The following is a 16,368-nucleotide window of genomic DNA, read 5'->3' on the forward strand; positions in this document are numbered from 1 at the left end:
CCCGCCAGCCACCTGGGTCAGGACGGGGGGGAGCCGAACGCCATGCGGAGGACAACCGCGAGGCACAAGTGGCTGGGGCCGACGGGCGCAAGGCTAACACCGGCCGCCGCCTGGGTCAGGGCAGAGAGGGGGAGGGCGCGAGGAGGGGGGGCTAGCCGCCCTTGTATCGCCCTTCTCAATGGGCCTTCCTCCCTAGTACAGAAATAAAACCTCCACATAATAAACAAAGACACCATATTTAAAAGGTTTAGCATATCCATCTTACTGATATGCTAATTTTTTCATTCCCAATTTCAAGAACTAAGCTAGTTTTAAAGTAGACATAGGTAAAGGTAAAGGTTCCCTTGCTCGAAAGCCAGTCGAATCCGACTCTAGGGTTGCGGTGCTCGTCTCCGTTTCAAAGCCGAAGAGCCAGCGCTGTCCGAAGACGTTTCCGTGGTCATGTGGCCGGCATGACTAAACACCAAGGCGCACGGAACGCTGTTACCTTCCCACCGAAGTGGTACCTATTTATCTACTTGCAATTTCTTGCTTTCGAACTGCCCCTCCCAGCCGACTCTTCCTCCCCGGCATCTGATCGTGCCGGGGAGTGACGCGCCGCGGCTCCAGGGATCTGTGGGATCCCGCTGCGGCGTTCCAACTTTGGTGTGGCTCACATTTGCCGCAGATCAGCCCTCCGTTTCCCTGCCGTGTGGCAGGGTTGTAAATCAGTCAAATGCAGTCTAAATAAAATTATCTTCACCTTGCAGTCCTAATAAAATATTTACCATGTAATACTTAGTTTAGTTTTTATTACAGTCCTTAGACCAGATATGCTTACAGAAACCATTTAATACTACAGAAATTATGTGGTAAAGACTGGAAGGAAGCAAAGATATAGAAACATGTGGTTTCTATGGTGACACACCAGTTGAGTTAAAAAAATCCTAGTGGCATAAGATGTAAACATCCTGTAAGAATAAAAAGTCTACCCATGCATGTATTTACAAGCATTACAAACATAAGAAAACAGGTCCTCATACATGCACACATTACCAATAATAGCATACCCCAGTGCCATTTATTCTTTTACTCTCTGGAAGATCAATTGTTAAATGTCTAAAATCTGATAAAAGAGCATGAGCACATTCTAAAGCTGCAGAGGTGTGAAATACAAAGCAGTCCCTGTATTTGAAGTGAATAAGCAATTTAAGCTGCTCAGACCTCTGAGACTGAATTGATGATCCGTTTAAGGAGGACCATAACTAGAAGTCATTTCGAGGCGGAAAGAGCCGTAATGTTCCGGGACTAACAAGCCCAGGAGCGGGCACCACAGTTCCCTGTAGTGTGTATTTGTGTGCAAACTCGCAGTGGACATACAGCTTCTCCTCCTCTATGCATGGGAGATTCCTCTGGGACGCCCCGCCCTCCCACTTAGCTGGCTTGCCAGCAGGTTATATAAAGGGGGGCGCTGGAGGTCGCTCACCTGTGCTTGCCTGCTGGTGTGAAATAGGAGCTGCCCACTCACTTGCTTCTACCATGCCGCAGTTTCCCATGCAGCTCTCCCAAGCATCTTCCCGGCTGACTGCTCCTGGAGAACATCACCTCGAAGCATCAGCCAGCGGGGGTAAGTAAAAGATAGGCTTGGGCTGTGGGGAGACTGCCAGGGGAGGGGTGCATGTGCAGCCTGGCCCTGATAGCTGGCAGGGACCTCCTGCAAGCCTGTGGGAGGGAGGCGGGAGGGGACACATTGCCTGCACTCACCATTCAAGAGCCTCCAGCAGGCTCGATGGGGGAGGAGGGGAGCATGCGGCCTGGCCCCGGCAAGCCCATCAGGAGGGCGGCGGGGGGAGCACCAGCCTGCATTTGTCCTCCAGCCACCTCGTTGGGAGAGCAGGGGAGCGTGTGGCCTCGCCCCGGCGAGCCCGTGGGGGGAGGTGGGAGGGAGTGCCCAACCTGCACTCGTCCTCGCAGACTTGATGGGAGAGGAGGAGAGTGTGTGAGGAATGTGGGAGTGGGAGAGGAGGGAGGAGCGAGGGAAGCGTGTGCCCATCCTGCACTCGTCCTCCAGCAGACTCGACGGGAGAGGAGGAGAGTGTGCAGTCTGGCCCCAGTAAGCCAGTGGGGGGGAGCACCCAGCCTGCACTCGTCCTCCAGCAGGCTCGTTGGGGGGAGGATGGGAGCATGTGGCCTGCTCCCAGCAAGCCCATGGAGGGGGATGTGGGAGGGAGCATCCAGCCTGCACTCACTATTCTAAGATCCTCCAGCAGGCTTGGGCGGGGGGAGAGAAGGGAAGTGTGCAGCCTGGCCCCACAAATGGCAGGGACCTCCATCAGGCCCATGAGGAGGGGGTACATGGACTGCACTCGCCATCCAAGGGCCTCACTCCAGTAGTCCCTGAGCCTGCCATCCAAGGCTTCCAGCAGAGATGCCAGCCTCCAGGTGGGACCTGGGCAGGGAATCCCCCCACAAGTTATTACAGCTCAACTCCATATAAATTAGTTCCCATGGAGAAAATGGATGCTTTGGAGGGTGGGCACCGGCATTCTACCCCACTGAGGTTCCTGTCTTCCCCATGCTCCACCTCCAAACCTCAATTTCTCAGTTGGGTTGAAGAATTTTCAAAAAAGCAAGCTGCTGAAAGCTGTGCAGCAAGGGCCAAAATCACCCATGGCACTTCCTGAATGGATGGGTATTATGGGGTAGGGATGCCAGCAATGTTCCCTCTAAGCTGTGGGGTCTTGTGAGCAAATATTCTACTTTGTGAGCTGATGGCATTCGAGTTATGGCTACTGCATAAATTAGTTTGCTCTGGAGCTATCCTTCCCGAGCTAAGACAAAAATGTGTGAGCTGGAGGCTAAAATACTGTGAGCTAGCTCACACTAACTCAGCTTAGAGGGAACACTTAGAGGGATCCCCTGCAATACCGCACCTCCAGGCTACAGAGATCAGTTCCCCTGGAGAAAATGGATGCTTTGGAGGGTGGACTTGGCATTCTACCCCACTGAGGTCCCTGTCCTTTCCAGGCACCATCCTGAAACCTCCTGGAGTTTCCCAACCCTGGTGAAGGAGGGGACAAAAGATTCAGCCCATGGGAGGGGGATGGAGGAAGCTGACTTGGCTTTCTTTGTACTTCATTCAGGGAAATCCATTCCGATCCCTCTCTCCTCTCTCTGTCTCTTTGTAAAGTTTGCAAGACCGCCCAGCCAGATTCTGGTGGCCTTGGTTCAGCGTGAAAGGCTTAAGTAGGTGTACAAGAAGTTAGTTGGCTTAATTAGGTGCACAAGAAAGACAGGTTGCTTACCTGTAACTGGTGATCTTCGAGTGGTCATCTGTGCATTCACACCCTTGGGATACACTGCGCCTGCGCTGAACCTTCTCGGTACCGATAGCTAGCAAAAAGGGATTTTCGCGCCTCTCCCAGGTCACGCGCCGACTCCACTGCGCATGACCAAGGAGGGGCACGCAGATCCCGCCAGTTCCTTCTGACCGCCGCCCAACAGCCTTCAAAGAAACAAGATGAAGGGCCGAGAGCAGAGGGGAAGGAGGGCGGGTGGTGTGAATGCACAGATGACCACTCGAAGATCACCAGTTACAGGTAAGCAACCTGTCTATCTTCTTCGTGGTCTCTGTGCATCACACCCTTGGGAGAATAGCAAGCAATAACTCTTACCTGGAGGAGGGGCCGAGGCCCTACACCTGCGCCGTCTGCAAAATAGACCGACCCAACGCCACACGACGAGTAGACCGGACATCAAGGGCATAATGCTTCACGAAGGTGAGCGGAGTAGCCCAAGTCGCAGCGTTGCAGATGTCCTCCAATGGCATCCCTCTCAGGAAAGCTGTGGAAGCCGCCACCGCCCTTGTAGAGTGGGCGCGAAGTTGACCTGGAAGAGGTCTCTTAGCCAAAGCGTAACATAGCTTGATTACTTCCACAATCCACCTGGACAGCGTCTGGGAAGAGATCTTCTTCCCCAGGGAGGGCATACTGTGAGCAACAAACAAGGCAGGAGACTGACGAAAAGACTTGGTCCTGCCCAAATAGAACAGCAACGCCCTCTTAACATCCAGAGAGTGCAATTTCCGTTCCTCTTCATTGGCAGGAGACGGGAAAAATGACGGCAAAACTATATCTGAACGTAGATGAAACTCCGAAACGACTTTCGGTAAGAAGGAGATGTCCAAAGACAACGACACCCCATGAGGGGAAAAAATCAAGTATGGTGGATCACACCTTAAAGCAGACAACTCACTGACTCGACGAGCAGAAGTAATGGCCACCAGAAACGCAGTCTTGAGCGATAACAACTTTAGAGAGCAAGTGGCCAGTGGTTCGAAGGGTTTTCCCATCAAAAACCGCAAAACTAAAGCCAAATCCCAGGCCGGAGTCGGAGAACGACGGGGAGGGTACAGGCGAATAAGACCTTTACAAAACTGTTTCGTCTGAGGATGCGAGAAAACTGAAAACCCATCAATAGATGGATGAAAAGCTGACACCGCAGCTAAATACACCTTAACTGAAGAAAAACTGAGTCCCAAGTCCATTCTGGACAAAATAAACGCAAAAATAGACCTCAAATCCACTGGCGGAGGAGGTAAATTGGAAGAACTCAAGTACTGTAGGAATAAATCCCACTTCTTTGCGTAAGACGTCCTAGTAGACAGTTTACGACAATTCAACAGGACCTCATTGATACGGTCATCCATCACTGAAAGCGTATTTCCCATAGAGTCAACTTGAGACTCAGAGGATCGTAGTGAAGGACCTGGCCTTCCTGAGCTTGGAGGAGATCCAACTCCTGCGGGAAGTGTACGAAGGATCCCTTGGCTAACCGCAGCAGTGTCGGAAACCACACCTGCCGAGGCCACCAGGGGGCTACCAGGAGACAATGGGGCTTGTCCTGTTGTATTTTCACAAGCACCCTGTGGAGCAGCGGAATCGGAGGAAATAGGTATAGAAAGTCGTGAGCCCACGACATCAACAGACCGTCCCCCATTGACAGAGGGTCCAACCCCGCTCTGGAGCAAAACCTGGGACACTTCTTGTTCAATCGAGTTGCAAAAACATCGATGTGGGGATGTCCCAGATGTTGAAAAAGAGGAAGGAGATACTTTGAGTTCAACTCCCATTCGTGGTCCGATGCTCCCCCTCTGCTCAGGAAATCCGCTTGTTGGTTCAAAGTTCCTGGCAGATGGGCAGCTTGGAGAGTGATGTTCCAATGAAGGCACTCTTCCCATATGTCCATAGCTAGCCTGCAAAGGGACCTGGACACGGTCCCGCCCTGGCGATTGATATAAGCCATCGCAGTTGTGTTGTCCGTAAAAATCAACACAGCTTTTCCTACAACCTGTCTGAGTAAGGATCTGAGGGCAAATTTTACGGCCAGCAGTTCCAGATAGTTGATATGATGACTCTTCCAAAGGGGTTGCCATGGAGCACCCACACAAGTGTCGTCTGTATGAGCACCCCAACCCCACAGGGAGGCATCTGTGGTGATGGACATTACGGGAACGATCGGTTGGAACGGTGCACCCGCCAACAGATTGGTGTCCACGAGCCACCACTGCAGGGAGACGAGGACCTGCGGAGGCACTACCAGTTGAAGGCTCGGAGGATGGATGGAAGGGCGAAATTTCTTTAGAAACCACAGCTGCAACGGGCGCATGCGAAGGCGTGCATATTCGATCACGGAAGTGGTGGCTGCCATGAGACCCAAGATCCGCTGAATGTGGACCGCTGATGTCACGTTGGACTGGAACAAACGTTGAATTTCCAGACGAATGGTATCTGCCCGTTGGCGAGGAAGGTACGCCCGAGTGGCTAGGGAGTCTATGACAGCTCCTATGAACTGCACGCGAGTTGCAGGTTGCAGCATGGATTTCTGTAAATTCACCAGAATTCCAAGGGAGGATAGGACCGACAATGTGATGGTGATGTGCTGAAGGAGACATTCTCTTGAATCTGCCACCATCAACCAGTCGTCTATATACGGAAAGATCTGAATGCCCTGAAGGCGAAGATGAGCGACGACAACCACCATTACCTTCGTAAAAACCCTGGGGGCGGTAGAGAGCCCGAATGGAAGGGCTTTGAATTGGTAATGGTCCTCCCCGACTGCGAATCTGAGGAACTTTCTGTGACGAGGATGGATGGAGACGTGAAAATAAGCGTCTTTGAGATCTAAAGTGACCATCCAAGTCCCTGGAGACAGGAGTGGTAAAATGCTTTGCAACGTGGTCATGCGAAACTTTCTGTAAATGATGAACCGATTGAGAAAACGAAGGTCCATGATTGGACGAAGTCCTCCGTCCTTCTTGGGGACCGTGAAATATTTGGAATAAATCCCGCGGCAACAATCCGCCATCGGGACTTTCTCTATAGCGTTTTTTTGTGTCAGCGATTGTACCTCCTGTAGCAGGGCAGGAGACGCCGGGGTTCTGATAAAACGGGAGATTTTGGGAGTCAGAGAAAACTCTATGAGATAGCCATCTCTTATTATAGAGTGCACCCATTTGTCCGTAGAAATGGCGAGCCATGCGTGCAGGAAGGGTGCAAGGCGAGTCTGAGCAGTAAGGTTGAAGTCAAAGTCCCTGTTTGGGATTCTTAGGGAATTTCGACTTATAGGCACCGGACGATTGTCCCTTATTTTTCGGGGGAAAAGACCGTGACTGAGAGGGAGGTCTTTGCCATTGATCCGTAGGTGATTTGTTGTACGGTTGCCTGGTCGACCAAGGTTGCCTAGGCCACTGCTTGGATTTCGAGTATTTGGTCGTGGGGGAGATCCCCAAACTCTTGGACGTCTTGATACTCTTATCCATTTCCTGCAGAACCGTGTCAGTGGTGGAGCTAAACAATCCAGAACCTTCAAAGGGAAGGTCTTCCACCGAGGATCTGGTGTCATATGGCAATGATGAAGAGCGGAGCCAGGCATGTCTGCGTAACGCTACAGAGGTTGCTAGAGTCTTACTAGCGGATTCCAGGGAATGCTTGGCAGCACTAATTTGGTGTCTAGCCAAGACCATCCCTTCATTCTGAATCCTTTTAATCTGAGGTTGGCACTCTTTGGGCACGTGCGGGAGGAAATCATTCAAACGCTTCCATAAATTGAATTGATAACGGCCCATGCAGGCGGCATAGTTCGCCGTTTTAATGCCCATTGCACCGACAGTGTAGAATTTTCTACCAACCGAATCCAACTTTTTTCCTTCTTTGTCTGATGGAGTAGAGTGGCTCGCTTTTCCTTTCGTGGACGAGGAAACGACCAAAGAATTGGGCTTAGGATGTGTGTATAAAAACTCAGCCCCTGATTCCTGGACCTTGTACATGTGATCCAGACGCTTATTAGAGACATTAATGGAGGCTGGACGAGTCCAAAAGTCCTTGGTAGTTTGCAAGAGAACTTTTGTCATTGGTAGAGCCACGGAGGGCGAAGTGTTAGAGTGCATAATGTCAAAAACGTTATCATCCACAAAACTGGCAACGAGAGTAGGAGTCATAGATAGATCTAATGCCATGCGTTGAATAAAATCTCCATAAGACTTAACATCCTCTGATGGAGAAATAGGTAAATCCGCTTCCACATCTTGCGAGGTGGGCTGTGCATCTACATCCTCGATATGTTCAGAAAAGCCATCTGAATCGGAGGATACATTGGATGGTTCTGGAGATGATTCGAGTAATTCAGGTTGAGACGGTGCCGGTGTGTTAATCGGGGGCACAACCGGGTCTGGTGGATGCGTCGGTATCGACTGCTTCGATACCGATGGTCGATCTTGAAAGCGCGAAATGCGGGATGACACCGACTGACGATCCCATTCAGGTGGGGGTGGTATCGGGAGTGCCCAAGGGTATGGGTATCGATTCCCGTACAAATAATGCCATTGCCTCTCATCCCAAGTCAGGGGAGGAGAAGTTGGTCGGTGCCGATCCTCGACTCCACGTTCTGGGGAGGCATGAGAGGATTGACGGCTCGACATATCAGATTGCGACTGATTTGTCTGTTGAGTAAGGTCGATGTCGAGATCCGAACCGATCGGGTGAGGTTCTTGCGTGGGATCTCGACCCTGACTAGCCGAAACCTTATGGACTTTGGGTTTGTCCGTTTTAGGTTTCTTCGACTGCTGTGAGTCTTTGCCCTGCTTCCGGATCTTGGAAGGTACGGGGTGGTCCTTTATCGGCGTCGATCGTTTCGGTGCCGAAGCATCGATTGCGACCGTCGACGTTCGGTGCCGAAGCATCGATTGCGATCGTCGACGTCGATGATCCCGGAACGGGAGGACAAGTGTCTGCAGCCAAGGTGGACATCGAGGCGTGCCCGGACGTGTCCAACGGTGAAGAGGACTGTGGAGATAGTGCCTTCTCCATCAGGGCCAAGTGTAGACGAGCTGCCCTGTTTTTTCTCGTCTGATTCGAAAACTTTCGGCAGTGTCTGCACTTAGAGACACAGTGCGACTCCCCTAAGCAAACGAGGCAAAGTGAGTGCCCGTCGGTGGGGGATATTTTAAGGCCGCAAGTCCTACACCGTTTGAAACAACCCCACCGCGGGGCCATAGGCCAGCGGGAGGGGAACGTACGTAAAGAACAAACACCGAAAGAAAAATGCTAACTACAAAAATAAAGAAAGAGAAACTAACTAAACGCAAGTTTAGCAAAAAAAGTTTGGTACTTAGCAGACCGAGGCAGAAGGCGTCCTACCAGCGCGGCGGTCAGAAGAGAACTGGCGGGATCTGCGTGCCCCTCCTTGGTCATGCGCAGTGGAGCCGGCGCGTGACCTGGGAGAGGCGCGAAAATCCCTTTTTGCTAGCTATCGGTACCGAGAAGGTTCAGCGCAGGCGCAGTGTATCCCAAGGGTGTGATGCACAGAGACCACGAAGAAGATGTTAGTGTTTCAAGGCTGGCAATTTTTGTGCGATGAGTTTCTTGTTCCTATTCTCATAGGCTGTGATAAAGTGATTCATATACTGCCTGTTGCTGTGAGTGACTACAGTTAAGTGAAGGTAAGGCTGTCTTGTGCTTAGCCATCTGGAAAGGGTTGTGAATGAGTACATGAATGGAACACCTCACAAAACAAAACTATGTCTTACTCCATCATATTGCATTACAGTTTCTGAAGCATTATAATGACATTGGGGAGGATTGCAGTTAGCTACAGCCAATCTTCCAAGGCTAAGCAGTTTTTCTCCAGGTAGGCTAGCCAGCTCTGAGTTGGAAAATACCTGGAGATTTTTGGGGTGGAGTCTGAGCGGTGGGTGTTGCCTTCTGACACACTTCTGGTGATGTCAAGGGTGTGGCATATGCAAAAGTACTCCTGCACCTCTTTTTCTACGAAATGACCCCTGACCATAACCATTTACAAAATTATTTATGAATCAAAGTAGGCTGAAGTCCTTGTCAAAATAAGCAAGAATGTGCCATTTGTTGTTTGGGGTTAAGTTTATTTACAAATACAAAAGAACTGTATCTGCAGAACTAAACAGATAATTTTTTAAAAAGACAATTTTCCAAGGTACACTTACCAAGTTAATGCTTCCTGTAGGAGACCCATTAAATGATTCTACAATAAGAAAAAAGGATTTATTTTTATGACAAAATTCAGAAGAACTATATTTATATATAACTCGCTTGCTCATATGAGATAAGCCTTGGCTTATCTGCCTGTATCCTCACAACTTCTCCTCTCAAGATGGACCAAGACTAAATATTAGTGTCCTGCAGGGACATAATGATAACATTCTGATTTCTTTCAAACCAGGAAGTCTTAAACTTTGGCTTCCTGCAGGAGTTCCTGTATTGTTCTCATCACAAACCAACCAAAGTCATTTCGATATCTAAATGCAGTTAGCATTTACGCTAACAAAATAATTTAGTTTAATTTTTGCATACATAGAACTTAAGCAGGCAAAACATTACATGCCTGCACCCAATGAACTGGTCATTACGTGTTTTAACTGATGTATCTGGATATACCTGTACCTGGGGAGGAACTGTGGTTCAGTGGAAGAGCCTCTTGTGTTGCATGCAGCAGGCCCAAGTTTCTATCCTGAGCATCTCCAGTTAAAAGGACCAAGTAGTAGATGATGTGAAAGACCTCTGCCTGAGACCCTGGAGAGCCACTGCCAGTCTGAACAAACAATATTGACTTTGATGGACTGATGGTTTGACTCAATATAACGAAGTTTCATGTGTTCGTATGGTCACTAAAGCACCTGACAAGCAGGCTATCTCCTTATATAGAATGACTGCAGCAAGCAAGTTTATCTTTGAAGGCTAAACTATAATGTCCAAGTAGAATTCTGAAAAAAAACAACTTAAGCCTGCCGAAGAAGTATGCTCATTAATACTGAGTTGGATCCAACAGAAGGATACTCTCTGAGCCCATGTGATTAGGTAAGGCAAAATATTTAAACAGACTCAAACTGAAAGCCACAAACTTACCTCCTTCGCCATCATCTGATCCTCTGAAGCTAGGATCTTTCAGCATATCTAGTTCAGCAAGCATTCGCACATACAGTACATGCTGTTTGAATGAAGGGTAGAATCTCTCATCCCGTAGCATCAACTCATATACCTTATGGAATTAAAGTGAAGGATTATCCAAGCTATATCATTACATTGTAGTAAAACAGTATACTCAACATATCCCATTAAAAGCTGCATAACAGAAACAAAGGCTGCAATCTTAAAAACGCCTTCCTAGAAGGTTGCCAAGTATTAACATGGGACTTTCTGCTGACCAACCGTATTTAAGATCATTCCTTAAGGATAAAATTAGTTCTCAACATGGATGTGAGAACTTGCTGAAGTTCTCCTTAATGCATGAACAAACTCTAACCGCATGAAAGAGGGTATCACAATCAATACATTTCAGAAAGTTTGTGATATTGTATAAATTGGGCAGGTTTGCAGGCACGTGAAGCACATGGCTTCTAAATCAGAGACAGAACAGGTTATGTATATTAAATTCACACGCCAACTTAAAACACAGCTTAAATACGCTTCTGACCTTAGAAAATTAAAATTCAACTTTAGAAATATCTTAAAACATATTCTATTAAGAAAATAATTCCTATGTTGAACACCTGTGTGTGCGTGTTAAATGCCTTCAAGTTGCTTCCAACTCATGGTAACCCTACGAATGAATGACCTCCAAAATGTCCTGTCATTAGCAGACTTGCTCAAGTCTTGCAAACTGAGGGCCATGGTGTCCTTTAGTGAGTCAATCCATCTCATGTTGGGTCTTTCCTCTTTTCCTGATGCCTTCAACTTTTCCTATCATTACTGTCTTTTCCAGTGAGACTTTTATCATAATGTGACCAAAGTGCGATAGTTAGTCCTTTTAACTTCTAGGGAGCATTCAGGCTTGATTTGATTTAGAACCCAACTCTTCTGACATTCACATCCATACATAATAATGGGGAATACTATAGTATTGAATTATCTTGATCTTGGTCTAGGGTTGCCAAATTTAATCCACTTACCGGCGGGGGAGCGTCTTCTCGCTCCGGGAGCTGGCTGGGCGTGCGCGCGCACCGCCGGAACGTCGCTGGAAGTGACGTGCGACGTACCATGTTGGGGGCGTGGCCAAGATCGTCGGGGGGGAAACCATATGGTTCCCCCCGACGATCTGGGCCACACCCCCAATGTGCTCTATGTCGTGCGTCACCTCCGGTGATGCAGCTTCGGGGGGCGGGGTTCCCCCCGGGGCCGAATTCTGTCGCATCGGAAATCGGCCCTCCAAAGCGGGGGATTCCCCACCCCCTGGGCCCATTTGACAACCCTATCTTGGTCACCAGTGACACATCCTTACAGCTGAGGATCTTTTCTAGCTCCTTCATGGCTGCCCTTCCCATTCCTTCAGCTTCCTTGGTTGCAGTCTCTCTTTTGCTTTATGTTTGAGCCAAGGAAAAGAAAATCTTGAACAATTTCAATTTCTTCATCTTCAGCCTTAAAGTTGCATAATTCCTCAACAGTCATAACTTTTGTCTTGCTGATGTTACACTGCAATCCTGCTTTGACACTTTCTGCTTTAACCTTCATAAGTTGGATGGAATGTAGATTGTGCATTTCCAGTCTGTGGCCCATTGTTTTATTTGTTGTCATATTCTTGTTAAGATTTTGATGGACTCTGGTTCTCTGTCTTGAAATAGCTCTATTAATATCCCACCTACTCCTTATTTGTTTCTCCCAACTGCTTTCACCTACGCTTTCCTTATTCTGTACTTTAGTATCTCAAAACCTCATACTTTGGTAAATCAACACTGTGCACATCTTTGCCTTTTACACTTTCAAGATGGTAACCAAACAGACTTGTTACAATATATTTTGGAACTCAGAAGCTGGTTTGAAACCTTGCTTAAAACTAATCACAGTTAATTGCTGTTGTACAAAACACAACACAGTAACCTGAGGAGGAAAGAACTCATATGCAGAAGGGGAGGCTAGTAACTGGTAATTTTCAATTTGCACCAAGCCACAGAAAGCAAACTACAGCAGCTGTGAATAGAGGAAACTACAGCATATTGTTCCCAGGAGAATGTTGATTTTATACTAACTGACAAAATTGCACCTAAACCAACAATTTTCACCAATCCACATGAAACAGATCAGAAACGTGCCATACCTTTCTCTGAACCTCATCAAAGATTTCTGGGGTTGGGTCCTCATGATTCAGTTTTGCTGCCAGCTTTGCTACCAAGGCGTCATCAATATTAACTCTTGGCGATGCCTGTCACAGAGAGCTAAATAAACTTGTGCACTGTGTGACCTTATTTTAATGCCATCCATTTGGAAAAAAATTAAAACACAGCCATTGTTATTACAGAGAAAATAAAGCTAGAGATAGGCCACACAAAGTAAAACAATATGCAAGTTATTTAAATCAAAGCAAAACAATATCCCTCAGGTCTACTATCACCCTGAAGTCCAACACAGTTACGTAAGTTGTTCAGGACACGCTTACCAATGTCCACAATCAGCACAATATAAGTTTTTAATCACTATTTGCTTTAATAGGAAAGGTTTAAGCACTTAACATTTTTTCAGCCAACCAATGGGATTCTGAAGTTCTTTAGTTTGGCTGTGTCACAACTTTGGCTAGTCATATACGGTGGGGGGGGAACTATGAGTTGAAACAAGAGAATAGAAGAGGAGGCGAGGGAATGAAGCAGTGGCAAGATCTATGGTTACACAAAATGCCAAGTCCTGTGGCTCCTTAAAAACTAACAAAACTTATTCCAGCATAAGCAAGGAAGATCTTATCTATACACCTGTCTAGCCGCAGCTAGTACTTTTATAAGGCATTTCTGGTATTTAATGTATTATGTTTCAGTCATGTGTCCTCATTACAGTTTGGATTTCAGGTTTAAATTAAGTTAAACTCAAAAAGCCACAAAAGAGAAACAAAAATGAGTTTCTTCCTAAAGTCACAAAGCAAGGTCTTCTTGTATTAAGTTCACCAGGCTCCATATTCAATCTTTAGCTTGCTTGTCATCCACTCTATTTTAAGATTTTCTGTAATTCCAAATAAATAGGGTCACAATACCATAAGTACAGAAATGTCCCCTTGCTGACCTCTCCAGGACTGCCAAGAACCACCATGGCCCCTCCCAACAAAGATTCCATCTGGGGCCCCCCATATGACCCTGATCTAAACCAAATATTATAACAAAATGAACAAATCACTTGGCTTGCTGTTACCATCATAACAGTAATAAAAGAATTCGCCTGCCCATGTTTTTACTGTGCTCAGACTTCCCTGTGCCTCTAGTGGCTGCAGCCAGAACTTCATTAAAATAAACTGAAAGATGTTTGGACAAAGGCAGCATGAGGCTGGCTTCAAGGGCCCTCCAGGTGACTTGCACCCCCAGAATTTTGTATCCCTGGTCCCCCTCTGTTGGTAGCCCTTGGACCCCTCTTGTACTGTAAAAGTTGATCCAACAAAAGGTATCAACTTGCCAATGTAGCTTCTAAGAACATAAGAGAAGCCAATGTCAGATCAGGCCAATGGCCCATCTAGTCCAACACTCTGTCACACAGTGGCCAAAAATACCAGGTGCCATCAGGAGGTCCAGGACACTAGAAGCCCTCCCACTGTTGCCCCCCACAAGCACCAAGAAGACAGAACATCACTTGCCCCAACCTGAGAGTTCCTATCTATACCTTGTGGCTAATAGTCACTGATGGACCTCTGCTCCATATGTTTATCTAATTCCCTCTTGATGCCATCCATACTTGTAGCCGCCTATTTTTCAGTGCAAACCTTGTTTTATAAAATCAATAAAAACTTGTCAGTTTTGATTTTAAAATACAAAATCCATGGTCTGATTTTAATTTGCTTGCACAGTATTTATTAGTGACACAATTGAAAAGTACTCTATTTGACTATTCCTTAATTGATTAGGTTTTTCTTCCTTTCATTATCGTACATACTCTGGCAGCCATAATCATATAAGCTACCGTTTCTCTCTGCTATAGCAGCCATTCCTTGCAGTTTAACAATAACTTTAAAGGATCCAATTAAATCTCATATCCCAAAATGTTGTTATTGGTAATAATAGTTCCATACTCTTACTTTGCCCTAGAACACTTTCAGTATAGTTAAATAAATCCACCAAAATATACAAAGACAAATATTGGAAGTTTGCTTTGCTGCTTCCTAGTGGTGCATATTATCAGTACATGTGGATTTCTCCTGAATTTCAAAGAGGGACAAGGCTAGCATGCTAGTTGTTAAGGAGCATACACCATAGCTTGTAACGTATTTTTATTGTATGGAAGTAATGTAGTGGATGCAGCATCCAGTATTTTTCAACCACAGCTTCATAGATTTCACAAATAATCCTTTTCTTTTGGTTCCTGAAATCATTTGTCCAATCATTCTTTTTTTCTCCTGTTTGCATTGTTCTAATAGCTTTATGTGTACAATATTAATGACTTCATTGTGAATAGATCTAGTGAACCAAGAGGTTTAGCATACTGTTTTTTACCAGAATGCTTAAATAGCCACACATATTCCAGTGTATCGCATGGAGTGTCACATGTATGACTATCTGCCCACTGGACAGAAGTCTTGGGTGTGTGCTCGGTGCAAGGAGCTCCTGGTTCTCAGAGAATGAGTTTATTCCCTTGAAGCCAAGGTGGCTGACCTAGAGAAGCAGTTAGGCACATGGAGAAGACTCTCGGGGACTTGCTAGATATGTCCCACTCTGGTTATGACAGCCCCGTCGCTGCCAGGGAGCATGAGGGTCGAGAGAGAACAGGGCACCGTGCAGAGGATAAAGGGAATGTGCCCTCAGAAGGGATCTCTTCTTCAGCTGGTGAATGGGTATCCTTTTGCACCAAGGAACCATCCCTGGGCAGGGAGGGAGGGGGGCTCTTGGTAGTAGGTGATTTGATCCTTAGGCAGGTAAGACAGCTGGGTGGCGAAACCGCGTACTGACCGTATGGTGACTTGCCTGCCTGGTGCGAAGGTAGTGGACATTACGCGTGTTCTAGATAGGCTGGTAGATAGTGCTGGGGAGGAGCCAGTGGTCGTGGTCCATGTTGGCACCAACGATGTGGGAAAATGCAGTCATAAGAACATAAGAGACGCCAGTGTTGGATCAGGCCAAAGGCTCATCCAGTCCAACACTCTGTCACACAGTGGCCAAAAATACCAGGTGCCATCAGGAGGTCCACCAGTAGGGCCAGGACATTCGAAGCCCTCCCACTGTTGACCCCCCCAAGCACCAAGAAGACAGAGCATCACTTGCCCCAGAGTCCCTATCTATACCTTGTGGCTAATAGCCACTGATGGATCTCTGGAGGTCCTGGAAGAAAAATTTAGGCTGCTAGGCAGGAAACTCAAGGCCAGAACCTCCAAGATAGCCCTCTCGGAAGTGCTAACTGTTCCACGTGCAGGACCAGAGAGACAGGTACAGATCAGGAGTCTCAATGCGTGGATGAAACGATGGTATAGGGGGGAAGGTTTCACGTTTGTTAGGCACTGGGATACTTTTTGGAACAAGAGGGAGCTGTACAGAAGAGACGGTCTCCACTTGTCCCGAGAAGGAACCAGGCTGCTGGCACTTAAAATCAAAAAGGTGGCAGAGCAGTTTATTGGGGGGAAATTGAATATTGGGGGAAAGCTGACAGGAGATGAAAAGTCTCTGGTTCGGGATGGCTCATCTCAGAGAGATGAGGGGGTAGCTGTTGCTTTTCTACATGGAGGTGGATTGGAATTGTCCATTGAGACTATGGCTAGTGATATGGACTGTCTGACAAGGTCTCGAGAGAGTAAGAGGAAGGTTGCAGGCTTAACATGTATAGGAAATTATAGGTGTTTCTATACAAATGCTAGAAGTGTCCGAGGTAAAATAACCCTGGCCACACTGGCCGTTCCACATAAGCC

The 16,368-nt window shown here is 47.2% G+C and overlaps 1 protein-coding gene across 3 annotated transcripts in view; it reads right to left on the reverse strand.

The window, feature by feature from the left end:
- The window catches only part of SNX13 (sorting nexin 13), a 105,984-nt gene that overhangs the window by 20,896 nt on the left and 68,720 nt on the right, over positions 1-16,368 (reverse strand). For all 3 annotated transcript variants that reach the window (XM_015426199.1, XM_015426209.1, XM_015426190.1), the window contains exons 14-16: positions 12,601-12,705; positions 10,416-10,548; positions 9,497-9,534 (exon numbers count right to left, since the gene is read on the reverse strand). In XM_015426199.1, coding sequence (XP_015281685.1) covers positions 9,497-9,534; positions 10,416-10,548; positions 12,601-12,705 — 276 coding nt within the window. The remainder of the gene's footprint in view (positions 1-9,496; positions 9,535-10,415; positions 10,549-12,600; positions 12,706-16,368) is intronic.

This window comes from Gekko japonicus, unplaced genomic scaffold (assembly GCF_001447785.1).
Source record: "Gekko japonicus isolate JY-2015 unplaced genomic scaffold, Gekko_japonicus_V1.1 scaffold77, whole genome shotgun sequence".
NCBI lineage: Eukaryota > Metazoa > Chordata > Lepidosauria > Squamata > Gekkonidae > Gekko > Gekko japonicus.